Raw genomic sequence first — 17073 nt, 5'->3', positions numbered from 1 at the left:
TGGTGCTTTTTGGGTGCTGACTATGTTGTACACAGCCAAATCGGAGCATGAGCAAAGACTGTAAGTGCATTTCTGTCCTGCGTCGAGTTGCCCTTCACTTGGTGGCATTTCAGGAGAAGCTGGTAGAAAACAGGCTTCATCCAGGTGGCTGGGAGAAGAATAAAAGGGTGGGTTGGCCAGCATATGTCATGCACACACAAAGAGGTTGTAAGGTTGTTCCTTCCGTGATTGAAGTGTCAGTTTTATTCATGCACGTTGTTAGCACCCATTACACACAGTTGTCCCCTGAGAAGTGGCTGGTGTCACACTTGACTCTTGCATCAGCCGACCCACCAGAGCAGGGGGCACCAGGGACTGCCTCACTACCCAAATTCCCCTACATCTTCTTAATGTTGCCTGTCTCAGTGATTTTCCTTATTAACCTCAGTAATATAAACTTACATAGGAAATATGTTCAGCCCTTCATAAAACTTAACAGTAAGCATAATTAGTTAGCAATTTCAGAAGCTCCTTCTTACAAATGAGGGAGAAATTATTTTATTATCTGTCTGGTTTAGCTTTACCTTCCAAAGTGACTTCAATGACTCTTCAAATGCCTTGTGACAATAGTAGCACCATATTATTGTGCAAAAGGCAGTTACGCAGCACTTAATTTTCCAGCTATGCTGTAAAGTTTAGTTCTTTGAAGATTACTTATATATCAGCTGACCAGCAGTAAACACAGTTTCATGTGGCACTGCACTGGTCCAAGACATTTTCAGGATATATGACTACAAACCAAAGATTTAAGATTTACTAAAATTCCTTTCAACAGCTGGAGTGCTCTGTAACATGAAGTTCCCCAGGGCACTTACTAACTTTCCTTGCTTTTCTTCCACCATTCCTTTGAATTTATGTTAGTGAGGCTCAGTAAGATCTGCAAACCAAATCACTGAACATACCACAGAATCGCAGTGGTTGTAACTCTTCCAGCACAAGTCTGCAGCCATTACTTTACAGTAGTTAAAGAGCAGGTCTGCTCACTAATGCTTAGCCTTGCAGTTGGGGAAGTGATCACAGACTCTACCATAAGTACTGGCTTATGTGACAGATAAAAGCATTTAATCTAGATGAGTGCGCAGATCTGCTACATAGGGAAAAATGAGACAGGATTTCTTCCACGCCTTCAGAGACTAAGAAACCAATTCAGAGTCCAAATGAGATACAACCTCAGAATAATATTTTTCTTATCAGAACTGACTCTTGAAATGCAGAGGAGGAATGAGGATCTCAGCAAACTAAAAGAGAAACTCTGCTGGCACAGGTTGCAGCCCACTTACAGGTAAATGATTTAGTGCTCAAGTCTTCTTATTTTAAAGGGTTTGTGGTGCTTTTTGGCTACCAGAATTTTTGGGTCTGATGATGTTCAGCAAATAAGTGAGTTTGTGAATTCAATCCACTCTCACTAAAGAAAATTTTGCTGATGCCAGAGGAATAAGATGACCTTCTCTCTACCTGCTAATCAACATCATGAAATCTCCATGTAACACAGTTGACACTGGATGAGTGTCATGATTAAGAATCTGTTGTTCTTTTTACACCTATGGATTCTTTCCTCTTTTTTTTTTTTTTTTTTGAGTGGTCTACAGACAGTAATCATTCCTATTTACCAGTCATTGCTGCATCCTTACACAATTGTTGGCTGAAAAAGATAAAGCTAGTATTTTTGCTTTCAGATGAGCAGTAACTTCAGCTTATCCAGGCTGACAGAGGCTTTCGATATCTGGTTTTACATCGGGCACAGTCTTTTTTGAGCACTGAAGGTAAAATACATGTCGATAATGTTAGTGCAATCGCTGCTGAATCAGATTTTATATTTAACAGAACTTATGCACACTGATGAGTGTTAATATCTAAGGGCATCAGATGTTGCAAATTCACATCTTTCAATAATCCATGAATATTTCAAATGTTAACATTTTCCCCAGAATTTACCATATACTATTTTCAAGTTTCATTATCATACACAGAATCCATTGCTTAATGGCAGGGGGAGATTAACTTTCTGGATCTCAGGCTAAACTCCCCCAAAAGATATGCAGGAAGTAATAATTTGCCCAAACTCCTCTAATCACATTTAATTCCAAGAAAAATCTACAGAAATGGGAAGTCAGGGAAAAAACCATAAGTAATCTGCCACCTCCTGAGTAATCATAGTTTAATCTTTTGACTTTTTTAAAAAAAAAAACTGTAAAATATAATTTGGTCTTATAATCAACATTTTCAGTGCAAAAACAACTATTAAAATATAAATTAATGTAAGCAAAACAATGTGCCCTGTTTTTCCAGAAGCTCTTTCAAGAACTTTTCTATCCCAGCAGCTGAGAACCAAAACATTGGGTACTTAAAAGCAAAACAACCACTAAATGCAATTGGTAGCAAACCCCAACATTTTTTATAGCAGCATCTACTATTAAACAACTCCCTACATAAACAGTAAACCCATTAGAGCCACAATGTGAAAGATGGTCTGTAAGCTGAACAGGCGAAACATTTCCACAATGACTGCAAGCCAGCAAAGCACTCCATAAGATGTCAACAGGGAAATACAATTCAGTCTTAATAGGTTCAGAGCTTATGTAAGCCATGCTTATGGGATAGTCTATTAAAAAAGCAAGCGAGCAAGTGACATTACTGTAAACACAACCTGCAGCTTCCTAGAACGTGCAGGCTAAAGACATTCAAACCTCCACTCAAAGACACTGTGCTAGCTGTAAGGTTCAAGTGTTCTGAACCAAAAATAAAGAGAAACAAAAATATATCCTGGCACAGTGACTGTTGAGGTGATACTCACTCCTGTATAGAAAAGAGATCTGGAATTCTTTCAGCCCCATGAATGTCTTAAGAAATAAAATCATTATAACCAGCCCATGTGCCTTTCTTCTAGTAAAACATTATCTGTTGTTCTGCAAAAAACAGTAAGCCTTCATTCCTGATTAGTAATACGATGCTATAAATTTTGTACTTGGGATATGAACAAGTTTCTCTGAGTGACAACTTGGTTCATTGAATTAAAGCCATGGAGCAATGTGAGATTTGCCATTTCTGGATTAAAAAAAGGTACATTTGCACACATGCACCAGGAAAGGGAGAAAAAAAAAAACATCTTGAGGACTCACCACCAGGTTTCCTATCACCATGACCAACAAGAAGACGAGAAGGCACAGTGGCTGCCCAGCTACTTCCATGCAGTCCCACATGGTCTCGATCCACTCCCCACACAAAATTCGGAAGATGATGAGGAACGAGTGGAAAAAATCATTCATGTGCCACCGTGGCAAATTGCCAGTTGTGCTTATCTTCTTCACATTGTCCATGTAGCTTTTTCCAAAAAGTTGCATTCCTACCACGGCAAAAATAAAGACGATGATTGCCAGCACAAGAGTGAGGTTACCAAGGGCACCCACTGAATTACCAATGATTTTAATGAGCGTATTTAAGGTCGGCCAGGACTTTGCCAATTTGAAGACTCGCAGCTGTGAACAAAACATAAACAACAGTGTCAGTTCACAGAAGCAACAGACATTTCAGCCGATGAATTATTTAAGTGGGTAACACGCAAAAGACATTAAATGCCACAGTGTGTGCAGTACAAGGTGATTTTAGCCATACTTCCTGTTAACCTCACTTCATCTATTAATAAAATATCAGTTGGGCTTCTTGGATGAGAATTAACCTTTCCAGAGCTATGCTCTACCTTGTTAGATAGACATGCTTTTAGAGGCTCATTCCCCCAATATGGATGGAAGGAGGTCTTAATATTTTCTTTTACATTGTTTTTCCTCCTCAAATTAAAAAGCCTGGCAGGCATCTGGGGGAAGGGGTTTAGGATTCGATCCCACAAAGAGAGAAGCAATTCCTCTGTGTTTCAGAGCAAGCCTCAGCCAGATGTTATTAGCTGTTAGCTCCCAGGGAGAAAATCACCTCTGTGCTGAGGATCACGCAGTCTATGCACAACCCACGTCCCACTTAAGACCTATTTTAAGAATGTAAATGGTTCCTAGCCCTTGTGCTGTGTTTTCAACTGAAGGTTTGATTTCCCCCCTATTGAAGAGGGATTGCTCAAAAACTGACAGGAGACTCTCAGGACCTAACAGCAGTGGTGAAAAATTTGCATTTTTGAGCAGCACAGAGAATTTTGGAAAAAAAAGTCTTCCACTAAATGTAACCATAAGGGCTTATTTTTCTGGTCTTTCCAAGTTGTGAAGCCATATCATGGCCAGAATGATTAGCATGGACATCCTGGTACATGAAGTGCAACACAAATGTCAGGCTGGCAAGGAAACTACTTTTCTGTTCCAATATGTCGACAGTCTCTCATTAATAGAATACCACTATCCCGTGCATAACAAAGGAGCTGACAGCTAAGGAGTTCCCGTGAAAGACAGATGCTATGTTATGCTGATCAGTTCTAGAAAAAAAAAAAATCACTCTGTGAATAATTCAAAGACATTTTCTTTTGACAACATTTAAAAGAATGGTGGCATGTTTATAACATAATTTAGGAATAACAACTCCTAAAACGACAAGGTACTGGCTCTTGCATTTCTTGGGCTATCAATTATCTGCTGACTATGCTAACAGGTGTACAGGTATAAAATGGCAAATTTTTATTACAAATCGGAACTCAAACATTTTAAGTGTGCTACAAGTACCTGGCACAGCTAGAAGTAACCAAATTATGTTCTCATTTACCCTGATGTAAATCTGGAACAATTCCATTTATCCCGCAACCTATAATTAGCGTCACATACTGTTCAGGAGTTTGCAGCAAGTAAAGTCTTTATCAGTAGATGCATTTTTAAGAAAATATGTTGCATTCATGTCAGAGTTTATATGTAATAAAAGAAGAGGGGTAAGAACAGAATAAGACCGTTACCAGTCGAAAGGAGCGTAAAACAGACAGGTTTCCCATGCTGGACAAACCCAGTTCCATCAGGCTTAGTATGACAATTATGCTGTCAAAAATATTCCAGCCCTGCTGAAAATAGTAGTAGGGGTCAAGGGCAATTATTTTGAAGATCATTTCTGCTGTAAAAATCCCAGTGAAGACCTGCAGAAAGAAAATAGGAGGTCAAAGTAACCTTTTAAGCACATCTCCTTGCTTGCAAACTTTCCAGTGATACAGGTAAACACAGCGAAAAGCCAAAAACATTTTACAAGCAAATACTTTATTTTTCATGGCTGATTCTTTATCACTATTACAACTTTGTCTAGTCTTTTCACAATAATATTTGATACTGCTGTAAACTTACAATGATTTCTGAATTCAAGCTCTGGATTGGAACATACATTTCCATCTCCTTCCATCATCTGAATAATCCCAGTGGTAAAAAAGAAAGTGTAAAGGTACCTTTTACAAAGATTAAATCTATTCACTTCAGCAAAGAAACCTGAATGAATGGAATGGGAGTTTTAAAGGGGTATTTGGGTTGTAGTGTACCTGCTGTATTATCCCTTTTTATTTTGTTATTATTATCAATACCAGGGCAATGCAAGCCTCCAGTCATTCTGAGGTTATGGCTGGCAGTGAAGGCGATTAGAAACTCTAATTTGAGTCCAAGTCTTTTTTTACAAATAGTCATGGCAATTTTCTTTTCACAGTATCTTGGGAACACATTGCTTATTTATGACCCAGTTCAAATGTCATATGGTAGAAGTTCTAATTGGAACATTTTTCTTTAAAACAACATATAAATATTACCTATGAGGCAGAGGGAGAGGGAAAGGGAAGGCTGCTGATGACAAATTCAGTTTTAACATATTCCTGCAAAGTATCTCAGAGAATCAGATCTTGTCCTTTCATATGACCTCCTTAAGTACCAGTTTAAATGCACAACACAAGGCTACAGTCAACTTAAAATGACAAAATGTGGGCATCAAGTTCTTCACATACTGTTTTATTTTCATTCTAAGTCCCAGTACAAGGTGCACAGAGCTTTGCGTTTCTGAAAAATTCTCTATTGCACTTATATATTAAAGCACATGGTTTTCCACAAAACAGCCAATATCAATGCACTGTGTAGGTCAAAATAGTGGGGGGAATCCAGGGCTCACACATCAGTAACATACAGTCAAGGAGAAAAGTTTTCCTTCTAATAAGTGGAATATTTACGGTGGTACCCCAAAAAAACTGATCAACTCTGATCAACAAAGATGAGAAATCCATTAAGGTGTGGAAGGGAAAAGTTAAGATTATATAATTAAGATATTAAGGAATAAAAATAAATTATCATAGCTCGCATTTGAGGAAGGCTTGTCTTTACTTTGTAATGCTTCAGGAATTAATCCTTCCAAGCAGCCATTTTATACAATTACTTATTTAAAATATCTTCTCTTTCTCATCAGGAAAATAAAACCTTGAATTGCAACAATTTGGACTGTCATCCTATCACTGTCCCATACCAAGAACCCAGCAAAACAACCTGTCTCATATTTCTAACTAGCCAACAATTTCTGAGTCATGGTGGTCAGAGACACCAAAGATTCTACCAGAATGCTCCAATTTCCCTTAGGACAGAGAACAAGATGAAACTGGATGTCTGTGAAATTGTATCCAGGGGACTGCCTTAAAAACCATGATACCATGCTGCGTACATTATGCAACCATCTTGCTGAGAAATGACTCAGGAGGATCACTTTCTTTGCCTGAATCATTTTAATCAATAGCCTTCTGAGAAGGAAATGTCACAGTAAGATAGCAAAATGTCTGAGCCTTCCTAAAGGCATCAGGAATTGTGTACGTGTACCAGCTATGAATTTCAAATGGCAGTTGTCCAATCGCCGGCACCTGGTACGTGGCGGCTGCGCTTGTACAAGAGGCTGGATACTCAATACGATAAAGGCTGGAAAGAAAACAAGTAACGTAACATCCCGCTGGAGCTAAATATGCCACTGCTGATTTGTAGGACTTTGTCTTAAAAAAAAAAAATTATGTATAATTTCAGCTATTTAAGCTCTAATATTGCATAACGGTGTCTCAGTTGCTAAAGGAAAAGAAAAATTGGGAGAATCTTGCTCTATCTACTTAATTTTCAAGTGGTCCATAGGCAGATGAACCATGTAAAGATGTACATGATCTTGGCTGGTCTTCCGATCACATTTGAAAATGCTGATGCCTGTAAGTAGTGAACTAAAGGAGTCTGAAGGTAGCAGGTGCTGCATGAAGTAGATGGACAATCAGAGCAGGAGATCTCCAATGACTGGCAGCAGACAAAGAATCGCTCTCAGAGAAAGCAAATCCATATTCTAATTTCAATATTTCATCTCTCTCAGAAACCTTTGTTTTGAGGAAAAAATGCCAAAGACCTGCCCTTTTTAATATTCCCCCCCCCCTTAATGCTAGTATAATCACTCAAAGAGGGTCAGATGCAATGGGAAGACGCCCGCCAGCCAGCGTGGGGGCAGAGGAGGGGTCTGGCAGTCTGTCACCTAGGGGCTGCAGTCACCTGGCAGCCTGCCCTGGAGATGGGACTCCCTTCCCTTTCACGGGGAATGGCAAAACCTGTCAATTTTCATTACAAATGACTTTGCAAAATCCTCCACAAAATGGAATTACCTTCCTCTGACCTGCTCTACCCGCAATCAATCCGGTTATGCAGGGATTTAGCAAAGCTGGTGAGGGGGACGGTCTGGCCTCTCACAGACCCATCCCGGGATCTCAGGAGTCAGGGGAGCCCCATGCCATCAGCCTGCTACAAAAAATATTAGCAGGTTGCTTTGCTTATTTTGCACTTTAGCACAAAGAGAAGAAATAGCTCTAGGCAGTGCTGAGAAACTCACAATGAGGTAATTACTTCTTTTTTTTTTTGCAAAATTTTGCAGAATTTGCTTTGCAATTCCTCCCCCTGCTCGTTGTCTCTATTTCCTTGTTGGCACCCGGCACAGCCCCATTCATGCCCGGCAGGTCTGCGGGAGCCATGTTGGCAGATGCCAAGGGCTAAAGTTTCACTGCCTGTGGTCTGCAAAGGGAGAAGCTGATCTGCCAAGAGCAGAGCAAGGAGCAGATATATTTACTATCTGGAGTGCCAGAGGGGGAAACAGCAGCATTGCCACCTGCTCTGATGAATACTGAGTCTGAAGGAGGTTTTTTAAGTCATCTCAGAAGGCCACAAATTGTTGAGCAACAACAAGGAAGGCTGGCTGCAAAGTGGAGCTGAATGCAGCTTGTGAGATGACTTTCTGAGCTACCCTTATCTACTGTTTTCCACTGAGGACAAGAGCATGGGTTTGAAACAAGAGAGACTGTCCTGGTTTCGGCTGGGATAGAGTTAATTTTCTTCCTAGTAGCAGGCGTAGTGCTGTGTTTTGGATTTAGTAGGAGAAGAATGCTGATAACACTCTGATGGTTTAGTTGTTGCTGAGTACTGCTTATGCTAGTCAAGGACTTTTCAGCTTCCCATGCTCTGCCAGGTGCACAAGAAACTGGGAGGGGGCACAGCCAGGACAGCTGACCCAAACTGACCAAAGGGCTATTCCATACCATATGGCGTCATGCTCAGTATAGAAACTGGGGGGGGTGGCTGGGGAGCAGCGATCGCTGCTTGGGAACTGTCTGGGTATCGGTCGGTGGGTGGTGAGCAATTGCATTGTGCATCACTTGCTTTGTATATTATTATTACTATTATTATTATATTGTTATTATTATTATTTTACTTTATTTTATTTAAATTATTAAACTGTTCTTATCTCAACCCAGGAGTTTTTCTCACTCTTACTCCTCTGATTCTCTCCCCCATCCCATCGGGGTAGGGGGAGTGAGCGAGCGGCTGCGTGGTGCTTAGTTGCTGGCTGGGGCTAAACCACGACAGAAACCCAAACAGATTTTTGCTCAGCACAACAATAGAGGGAGAAAAAACCCAGCAGCTGACAAACTGGAAACTGGTCCCACAGCCCAAGAGAACAACCTCAACCTGCCCAAGGAGGCCCAGAGCTAAGAATAACAAGGAGCAGGGTAAAGAAAAAAATCCATATGTGATGTACCACATATTCTTCAGACTGATACAAAAAGTCTCATTATTGCTACTACCCACCTAAACCTGACAGTACAGGATGTTTGTCACTAAAGGCAGACATCACACCTGTAGTGTCTCTGCATACTCCCTCTATAGTTGATGGTCACTACAGTCGCTGGTCTCCAGGACATAGTTCACCTTATCCAAAAGTAAATGTCTTTAAAACTTTACATTAATTGTGCCTTAAAATTGTCCATTACTCTCCATTGACTTTAACGGGAGACAAAGGCAACCAGCTCCGACAGAGACTCCTACACTGTAGATACCTAAAGTTAGGCAAGGTGAATCCCACTTTGAGATACTGCAGCCTTCAGTGTATAGAAAAAAAGGGCTTTTCTCATCTCTGCTATGAGATTCTCAAATTCAAAAGTAGCAGCATCCACTTTCCAGGGGACTCCAGACTTACTTATGGTATCCTATAGGAAATCTCTGCTCCTACCACTAGATTTTAGGGGCAATTCTATCACGCCATAGCTAGATGGCATGTGCCTTTTCCAATACAGACTATTCTAAAATTAAGTGTTTTAAACATTCAGTTTTAAAGCAGTAAAACACAGTACCTTTTAAACATAAACACAGAGAAAGACGATTAAAGAAAAAGCTTCTGTTTTGTAGTAACTGCAGAATTTTAGTGGCCCCCTGGGTTAAAAAATTGTACCATATTGCCTCTGGAAAGGCTTTTCTGCTGTCCCTGCAGCTTGGCTGTAGATCTGTCACTCTGCTTTTCCTCAGAGAAGTGCAGTCTCTGCTTACTTTGCAACCCTCTCTCTGGCTGCTCCAGCTTGCACATTAAGAGCTTCCCCTCGCAGCATCAGCCATGCGGTGCTCCATGTCCCCTCCACCCTGGGGTTTGCATGGGACCCAGCATACACAGCTGGACAAGGCAGGGAGGCATAGCAGGACATAAAGGGACATACAGCAAATGTACCATAGGCACCTTCCCACATACATATCTGGATATGCCCAAACACCAGCCTATTTCCCTCCAAGAGATTGCGTTGTTTTTTTCTGTATTTTTTTTTAACTTAAAAGTCACTATTGCCAAGAACTGATGCCTTATCATTGCTTTAAAAGAAATCCCAAATAAACCTCATTAACCTTTCTCTTATCTCATTTTCTTAAACTAATATAACCTTGAAACCTACCAGTAACAGCGTAGAAACACGGCTTTAATGGTTACTAATAACATTAGAAAAAGTTAGTTTAATAAAAATAGACCCTTGTCCTTCATTCACTTCTCTTCACCCCCAGAAAGAAGTGACTACGTGGACTCTTGACATGTCATAGGCAAAGTGGTGCTGACAGCATTTCAAAATGGGGTCTTCCTAAGCCACAGCCAAGACTTTAAAAAGCAGGAAATAGACTCCTCAGGAAGCACTTCAAGTTCATGTTCACTTACCAAATTGCCTATGTAAAGCATATGGTCAAACTCCTTCGTCATCTTATAATGCTCCAAGGCCATGAAGAGCGTGTTCAGCACAATGCAAAGGGTGATGGTGAGGTCGGTAAATGGGTCCATTACCACAAACTTGACAAATTTCTTGATTAAAAGCCAAAGTGGGCAGCAATCCCAAATGAGAAATTTAACAGCAAAGTGGTTCCAGCAGGGAGGACATTTCTGGTGTGATTCCTCAAGCTCTAAGTCACAAGCAGTAAAGTAACAGTCAATTCACACTGAGTTATATGACACGAGAACACTTAAAATGACTCATAACATAGAGGAAGGCCCCTGAATTACCCCAAACTTTTTTTTAGGATAAAAATATTACTGTCCTAACAGGCTGGCAAATTATGCACTTTGGGTTTTTTGCCAGTTGACCTGCACTTAGCAGACTGTGACCTATTCTGAAAGTAATAACCTTTTAAAAGTGTCACAAGCAAAAACGGAGAATCACACTAAATATGTAAAGCCTAGTATTATATATAGGCTCAGATTCTTACTCTGTTTTCCATTTTGCCAAGTTCAAATGGATAAGAATACACTATCTTCATTTAACTTAGATTGGAATACATTTTTTTCATGCCCAGGTCTCATTTTAGAAGTATCTTAAGTAATATCTTTTAAAGCAGTTAAGAGATGAAAGCGCTTAAATCCAACATTTAGGGCTGATTTAAGCGCTTGAGAGCCAGAGTATCACTGATTATCAATAGGGTTTCTGTTCTTAATGTGGGATCCAAAAAGACATTAAACATCTGTTTTCTTCTGAAAGGCCCACATACAAAATCAGGGGAGTGCATAAGTCAGTTTGAAAATGCTGCTGAAGTTCTAGTGTGCTTTTTAAAGGTGCTTTTGAAATATTAGCTAAAATACAACTTTTATGTGTTCTTTTTATTTGAGCACAAAAGAAGTGAAATAGCTTCATAAGTATAATCTGTGTTAAACAGTGAAAAAGAAAAGATAGTTAATGGCTGAATGATAATGATTAGCGGAATTACTTAATGCTTTCCTTTTCTGATTCCTTTATGGGCATGGAATGCTGCATAACGGTTTTAGTCTGTATAATTAGAACCTGCACTGATAACAGGAAAACTTCAGCCAAGGCTGTTATTTCAATCAGTTTATAAACAGCCTTCTCTCTCAAGCCAGGATGCATTCTCTGTGCATTTTCCTTCATTGGACAACGGAACTGCGGTATTAGGTGTCTTCTGGCAAGCTTTCGAAATATTGGATGATGTCTTCCATGCACAGGTTTTGCACAAACATCTACACTGCTCTGAGATCTCTGGGAAACCAAATTACTCCCAAAAAATAACTATGTCTTTCCAGCCTCCAAAGAGAGGATTTACAGGTAAGCACCTAAAATGATGTGAGAACCATCTGTACCCCAAACAATTTCAATGCAAAATCCTAATTTTGCATTTTTCTGGAATCCCACCTCAAAGTAATAAAGACTTCGGGGCAGTCACTTCCTAAAGGACCTGATTTTTCAGGTAAATCCAGAAGAACACATCTGTCTATATCCATACTCCTCATAATCGCTTCTAACCAACCCTGCTTATTCCACTGTTACTAATTTTGGGACCTTCATGATGGACACACATCAGATATGTGACTCTTTTCTCTGAGGCTCCACACTCGACACGAGCCCCTTTAAGTCCTGGTTGCTGCTGAAAGGGGTAGTTTCATCCCTCTCAGCCACATGTTATTTCTCTGTCCTTTTGCCAGCTTTTGTGCTCCTGGACCTTCCTGGGTAAGCTGATCCAGCTGAAAACCAATAGCTTGTACAGTCAAGTCAAACTGCAGGAACACAGCAAGGGGAGGAGAAGGGTGTGACTGTCCTCTTTTGGCAGTGATGTGGCATTAAAATGGTTTAAATCAATCAAGAACCCACATCCTTTGCCCACAATGGATGACCTTTAGAAATCACAACAGATTTAATAGTTTTTTAAAGACATCTGCAAAAGGAAAGGTAAAATTACTCAACTCCTTTTTTTCTGCTACTTTGTATTGTTTAAAAAAAAAGGTCAGAAAAACACAGTCAAAGTTTGTGTTAGAGGTATTTTTCCCCTTATTTTTAAATGAAAAATCGCTGGCTTCCTCCTTGCCTGCAAGGCTTTGGGAAAAACAGGCAGATGATGACTACCCAAGAGCCAAGAGCAGAAACCAGGTAACTAAACAGGAAGGGATTTCTGGTCTGGCTGTTTCACACGGTTTGGCACAAAAACCCCACAGAAAAGAAATAAAACCTTTGCAGACTTCAGTAAACACCGGAATACACTGAAGTGATTATTTACTTATTAAGAATACAACTCTATTCATCTAAACATATATATATCTGTTCTGGCTACAATACTGCTGAATATAACCACAGGGGATGGTAAAAAGCTGAGGAAGAAGAAGGGCTTTGTGGTTTCATGCTGGGCTGCCTCCAAAGAGCTAGGTCCAGTCCCTTTCTGTAAGGCATCTCCCAGATAAGTCCCTCCGTCTTGCCTTGCCTTCCTATTCGTCAGTAACAGAGAATAAGGCTGCAGGAGAATCCAGAATTTCCCTTCCTCCACACTGCGTTTTTGACAGACCTTTTTGTATAGTCTTAGTTGCCACCTCCTATCTTGTCTCAATTTACAATGTAGGAGACACAAGGAACTGTAAGAAGCCCTTTCACACTGCATGTACAGAGCCTAGAAATGTGATGTCTTGCTATGAGGTGATGTCTTGCTATGAGTTGTTGTCTTGCAAATGCAAAGTTCCTGTGTATGGAAAGACGGGGAAGGGAAATCCTCCTAATGCACCTAATGAGAAGCCTAATGAGCAATGGAAAAATTTGCTGAGAAATATTTGCATGGACAAATGGGTCCTTTGAGCATCCTTAAACTTCACAGTGGGATTCAAACACCCACCAAACTGTTGTGTCCCACTAGCTGCTCTGCAAAGAGGAGGCTTTCCTCCTCCGCTAGGAAGTTCTGCACGTAGCTGGTGACTGCACATGCCAGGCTTCGTATCAGCTCCAGAGAGATGCGATATGAAGGTATGTGCAGTCACCCAAACAGTGTGGTGCTACACTACCCTGCATCTTGGTTAACCCTGTGTAAATTAAATGCCATGGGGGCACAAAATGTTAGCAGATCTGACTTTGATGGCCAGGATTTTGCCAGGAGTTTTACAAGTCCATGGATAAGCTAGTGATTATATTGCCTCCTGTTACAGCTTCACCTACACTGTAGGGGTTGCAATAACTATCTATAACGCCTTCTTGCAAAACAACAAGAGTTTAATATTACGGTCTGTTGTGTCACTTTTTTCCTGCCAGTCAACATGCATATGGCTTTGAGTTGGGGAACTAAAGATGTGTCTTACCTTCCAGGGCACTGGTGATGATGCTGACAGCACTCACTGCCCTCTGCCTCTGAAAGGGTTCGTCCGAGTGGTCCACTGATGGGCGGTGCGGCATTAAAAGTTGCTTCTTGCTTGCCTCGTCCGAGGGAGAGGTCTGCTTAAATGAACACATTGGATCAGCAGAATAAAAACAAGGCAGACCTGGGGTAGCATTTTCAAAATTGCCTAAGTGCTGTTTTTCCCATCTGAGAAGTCCAAAGCTCTCTGATTTCCCAATTAGACACATGCTGATGGGGTACTGTTTTTGAAAATGGTACTTGGAGCAATTTTGGAAACTTTGCCCCGCCCTTTGCCTTCATGTAAATAGGTGAAAGATGCAGGTGAAAATAAAGGGACGCTTCTGATGCCAGAGAAACAGCAGTGCTGCTTTACCATGCTCTTTGCTTGTGAAAGAAGCCCTGCTTAATTACATCAATTATTCTATTATTTCTGAAATGTGTTAACTGTTTAATTATACTGCTAGAAGAAGAAAAGGGGCATGGGTAACAGCTCCATTACAGGCCTCTGATATCACACCAAGCAAACTGACTCCTCAACACATGTTTTTTCTTGCTCTGAAACACTGCCAAATCTCAGGAACATATTGTCATTCTGGTGATCTTTGGTGTCACAGATTCTGAAGCTCCATAATTAGGGGAGAATCTCAGCTTCTTTTTTCTCAGGAAAAATAAAAAATAACCCAAACTATCTAGTTCTCATGTTTCTCAAGTAAAAGCTTAAAAAAAAAACCCAAAGAAATAAAATACCAGAAAAACAGAACTCCCAAACTGTCTTTATTTAATGTTTCATTTTAAATTAGTTTTATGCTTTTTGAGGGCTTGGGTTTCGGAAGTCAGCCAGAAACACAGTATAGCTGCAGACAAACACTATATTAAATACTTTATATTGTCAGCGCACGGGAGCAAAATATTAAGTCTTTTATTATTACAAGCTCTCACTTCATACAGAGACAAATCCTGCTTGCTTTACTCCTCCAGCTCTCCCACAGGTAGAAGGAAACATGGTGGTTAATGTGTAAGAACCCGGGAATGCCAAGTTCAGCATGGTTCTCTGTCTCAGACCTCCCAGTCAAGACACTCAGTCTCCCAAAATAAATTTGTTAAGAGCCTCCGTACTGCTCCTCCAAGCATACAGACTGTGAGCTCCAAGACGCTATGTAAGCAAGAGAGATGCACTGTAGATAGACGGGTCCTGATGGCTCTTGCAATATAGCTCAAGGAAATGTGGAAGGAGAAGAGATTCCTATGAAGATGGAAACCTCTGGTTTATACAGATGTCAGAGTAGCTGCTTTTGCTTCTCCACAGTCAAACGAGCTACAGGAATTGGATTCAGTCTTCTGGATCTTCTCTCATCACTTGGGTGTGAAATGGCCCTAACCACCCCAAGCAGCACCCAGGATGCCAACCGAGACCTGCCATGGGCAGCAGCTTTGCAGCTCTGCTGTCTGTGCCTGGGACGTGCACCCAGAGGGACTCAGGATCCCTCCTCTTGGCCATTTCTCTATCAAAACTGCTCTTCAAGAAAGGCAATTCCATGAGAATGGCAGGAGAAAAGCACTGAAGCTCTATGAGCTGTCTTTCTGGAGTGTGACCTCTTCAGGGCAAGGGACATCACCTTGTCAGGTGGTTGCAAAGGACAGAGCCACTTGGCCACTTGCTGACACTGAAAATAGCCAGGATACTGGTCCCAGGTCACTTCAAAATACTGCGGTTAAAAATACCAATCACTGCAAGACCAGAGAACAGTAAGGACTTTGAAACCAAGCACTTAAAACATTTGCTAAGCCAGGAAAGCAGTAATGCTTCAAAATGGCTTTTTTTTTTTTTAAATAAAATGTTCTTTTTTGTTAAAACAATTGGCTCATTGTCCATTGAGTTAGTGACGCAGTCATCTCAAAAGGAGAGGTGTAATCAGAACCTATTCAAAGAGACTCCTACTTGTGCACAATATAACAAGAAAACACTCTATCCTTGGCATAGGAGCTGGGGAAACCAGGAACAGTATTTCAGATGCATTAATTCGCTTGATTCCCTTCACCTCAAAAACATCCAATAAAAACCAAAGAAACAACAAATGTTTTGTTAACAAAGAAAGCATCTACAAAATTGCATAATCATTTGCACCAGTTTGGAGTACATAATGCATATATGGGACTGAAAAATAACTAGACAAGGAGATAAAAAACATGAGGGAGACAAATATCTAAGTAGAATAAACTAAAAAGTAAAAGGAAAAAAAAAAAAAGAAAAGGAAAAAGAAGCCAAATAAAACCCCAGCTCTTCCAGTTGCCTTTGTCTACAGAATGAACCATAAGAAAACATCAAATTTCAGATTCCCCTGGATCATTTAATTCTTTTTAAACTGTACCATCTTCCCATCCCATCTGTCCCAAAGCCTAGGACATACCAGTATAGCATGGCTTTAGACAACCTCATCCCCGGAAGCACCAGTTTTCTGACTGTCAAGAAAGATACTATATTCCTATTCATGCATGCAAAAGTGCTTGCAGAAGTTATGCGTTGGTGGCCTTTATCTGAAAGTCACCTTTTACTCACAGGTGCAAAGAGAATTCACTGCAGAGGTAAAAAGGGGAAGGAAAAACATTCAGAGATTCATTCTTCCTGGTTTTTTGATTCAGCTAAACCAGGGTAAATGGAAAGTCCAAGTTAAACAGGTTTGGCATATCCTTCACAAAAAGAAATAGCAGGGAGCTGACCTTTTCCCTAGGTTTGATATGAGATTCCCAACCCAGAAAGTTTTTTAAAGTCACTTTATTTTTCTTTGCAGTCCAGCATCCTCAATCCTGTGCCTGTGTCACGAGGAGCGGTCTCCAAGACTTCAGGAGCCCTGCTGGAGTCAAGGGGACTGTTTGCAGTGTGCCGTCCTCTGCGTGCAAAGGGGTATTTCTGAAGGAGACACGTGCATGGCTCCTCCTTTCCTTCATTTCTGCAGGGGCAAGGCGGTGCAACTTGCTGCTGGCCTGCGTTCAGAGCAAACGCTGCTCTGCGTGAGAGCTGCCCAAGTGCTTGTGCCCCCACCGGCGGGCAGAGCCTGAAGCCCGCTGCTCCCTGCCAGCCGCTCGGCAGCGGGCACGCAGCGGAGCTTCATCCCTGCAGCCAGGACACTGTCTGGCAGGCAACGTCAGGGTGTAAGGAATACTCCGGCGCTCTTGCACGAGGATGTGG

At 41.0% G+C, this 17073-nt stretch overlaps 1 protein-coding gene across 5 annotated transcripts in view; it reads right to left on the bottom strand.

Moving 5' to 3' along the window:
* LOC104028196 (sodium channel protein type 5 subunit alpha) overlaps nt 1-17073 on the bottom strand; it is a 171522-nt gene that overhangs the window by 88283 nt on the left and 66166 nt on the right. For 4 of the 5 annotated variants that reach the window (XM_075705274.1, XM_075705273.1, XM_075705272.1 and 1 more), the window contains 4 exons: nt 13849-13981; nt 10453-10691; nt 4919-5092; nt 3159-3515 (listed from right to left, as the gene is read on the bottom strand). In XM_075705274.1, the coding sequence (XP_075561389.1) occupies nt 3159-3515; nt 4919-5092; nt 10453-10691; nt 13849-13981 (903 nt within the window). Of the gene's footprint in view, nt 1-3158; nt 3516-4918; nt 5093-10452; nt 10692-13848; nt 13985-17073 lie in introns of all 5 variants that reach the window. The other variant, XM_075705275.1, reaches the window with a different exon arrangement.

Source organism: Pelecanus crispus, chromosome 2 (genome assembly GCF_030463565.1).
Source record: "Pelecanus crispus isolate bPelCri1 chromosome 2, bPelCri1.pri, whole genome shotgun sequence".
Classification (NCBI taxonomy): Eukaryota; Metazoa; Chordata; class Aves; order Pelecaniformes; family Pelecanidae; genus Pelecanus; species Pelecanus crispus.
The sequence above is the reverse complement of the archived record's forward strand: the minus strand, read 5'-3'. Positions and strand labels throughout refer to the sequence as shown.